The sequence below is a fragment of the Triticum dicoccoides genome, chromosome 2A (assembly GCF_002162155.2).
Source record: "Triticum dicoccoides isolate Atlit2015 ecotype Zavitan chromosome 2A, WEW_v2.0, whole genome shotgun sequence".
Taxonomy (NCBI): Eukaryota; Viridiplantae; Streptophyta; class Magnoliopsida; order Poales; family Poaceae; genus Triticum; species Triticum dicoccoides.
The window spans coordinates 660,252,937-660,254,247 of NC_041382.1; the positions used below are offsets into that span (position 1 = coordinate 660,252,937).

The window sequence follows — 1,311 nt, forward strand, 5'->3', positions numbered from 1 at the left end:
TGGCCGAGGTTGACGAGCGTCCAGGCCATGCCGGGGGTGCAGCCGAAGATGGAGAGGATGAGGAGCCAGGAGACGAAGAGGATGAAGATGTAGGTGGTCCAGACCCCCGGGTACATGAACCACTCGGTGTTCTTGTTCAGATCCGGCGGGGGCACCGCCTGCACGTACAGCTTCGCCATCGATCCCCTCCCCTCCCTCGCCCTACCGGCGCGCGCGTGCTGCGGGGCGGTGGCTCCGTCCGGCTCGGCGTCGCGGGAGCTGCGGCCTGCGTGCTGCTGCGGGCTGAGAGGCCGGAATGGATCGCCGCTATGTAGGAGGGGCCTGGTTTGTTGCCGGGGAGGGGAGGGGAGGGTGGGGTGAGGGTAGGTCAGCGCGGAGGAGGAGGAAGGTTCAAAGATGGGGGACGGAAGAGTATTTCCTGCGAGAGGAGGAGGAGGAGAGGTGAGGTGAGGGTGGGCGACCGACGGGGACGAAGCGACGCCGACCGTAGGATGATGCACGCCGCGACCGCGATCGCGACGGGCGGGCCGCGCTTGGGCCTGGCCTGGTTATTCTGAGCATATTTTCTCTCTTTTTTTGTATATTTTCTCCTGCTTCCTCCTTTCTTTGGTTTTTTTTTTTATTTTGCCCGGCCGTAAAGCGAGATGTTTGTTCTCGTTGAATTTGTTTTTCTTTTGGGGGGAGCGAATGTTCTGGTTAGATTTTGTTCGATTGTTGGTTGGGATGCTCTTGTTGGATTTGTGATGGTTTAGTTGCGCTAACTTGTAAGATGTTCTAGATTTTCACTCCTGTTTATTATTGGACAAACTAATGCGTCGTTTTCAGTGCTCGGTGATGTTCATCCTATATGCCCCCTCGAAGAATGTCTATGGTTCCCGCAAAAAAAGGAAAAAGATTTGTCTATGGTGGTTGGAATGATTCTGCTTAATATAATACTAGTGTCAAGCGAGCCTGGGTTTTGCTTGCGACTCCACAAATCGAGCTGCTAAATAATACTTCCTTCGTTTCTAAATATAAAACGTCGAGGGAGTATGTTAAACGGACAAAAGCTGACCTCATCAAAATTTCAGGAAAAATTTCCCCTTCTCCATAGTACAGGTGGACTGTTGTTCATCAAGAGCAAATTTATAGTACGGGTGGTGGTCTCTTTCGTGATGAATGCTGGGTGGTTGCATACTGACCTCAAGTGACTTATGTAGGATGTTGACTCTGAATGTGTATGATGAGGAGAGTGCTGGCATTCGGCCGCGTTCGTTAAATACAAGGTGCTCGTGTGGACCGTGTGTGTAACCAACGCGCACAAACTTTGTT

The 1,311-nt window shown here is 52.3% G+C and overlaps 1 protein-coding gene across 1 annotated transcript in view; it reads right to left on the reverse strand.

The window, feature by feature from the left end:
* The window catches only part of LOC119356046 (ORM1-like protein 3), a 5,681-nt gene extending 5,260 nt beyond the window's left edge, over window positions 1–421 (reverse strand). The window contains exon 1 of the mRNA XM_037622944.1: window positions 7–421. Coding sequence (XP_037478841.1) covers window positions 7–179 — 173 coding nt within the window. The 5' untranslated portion in view covers window positions 180–421. The remainder of the gene's footprint in view (window positions 1–6) is intronic.
* Between the last annotated feature and the right edge of the window lie 890 nt (window positions 422–1,311).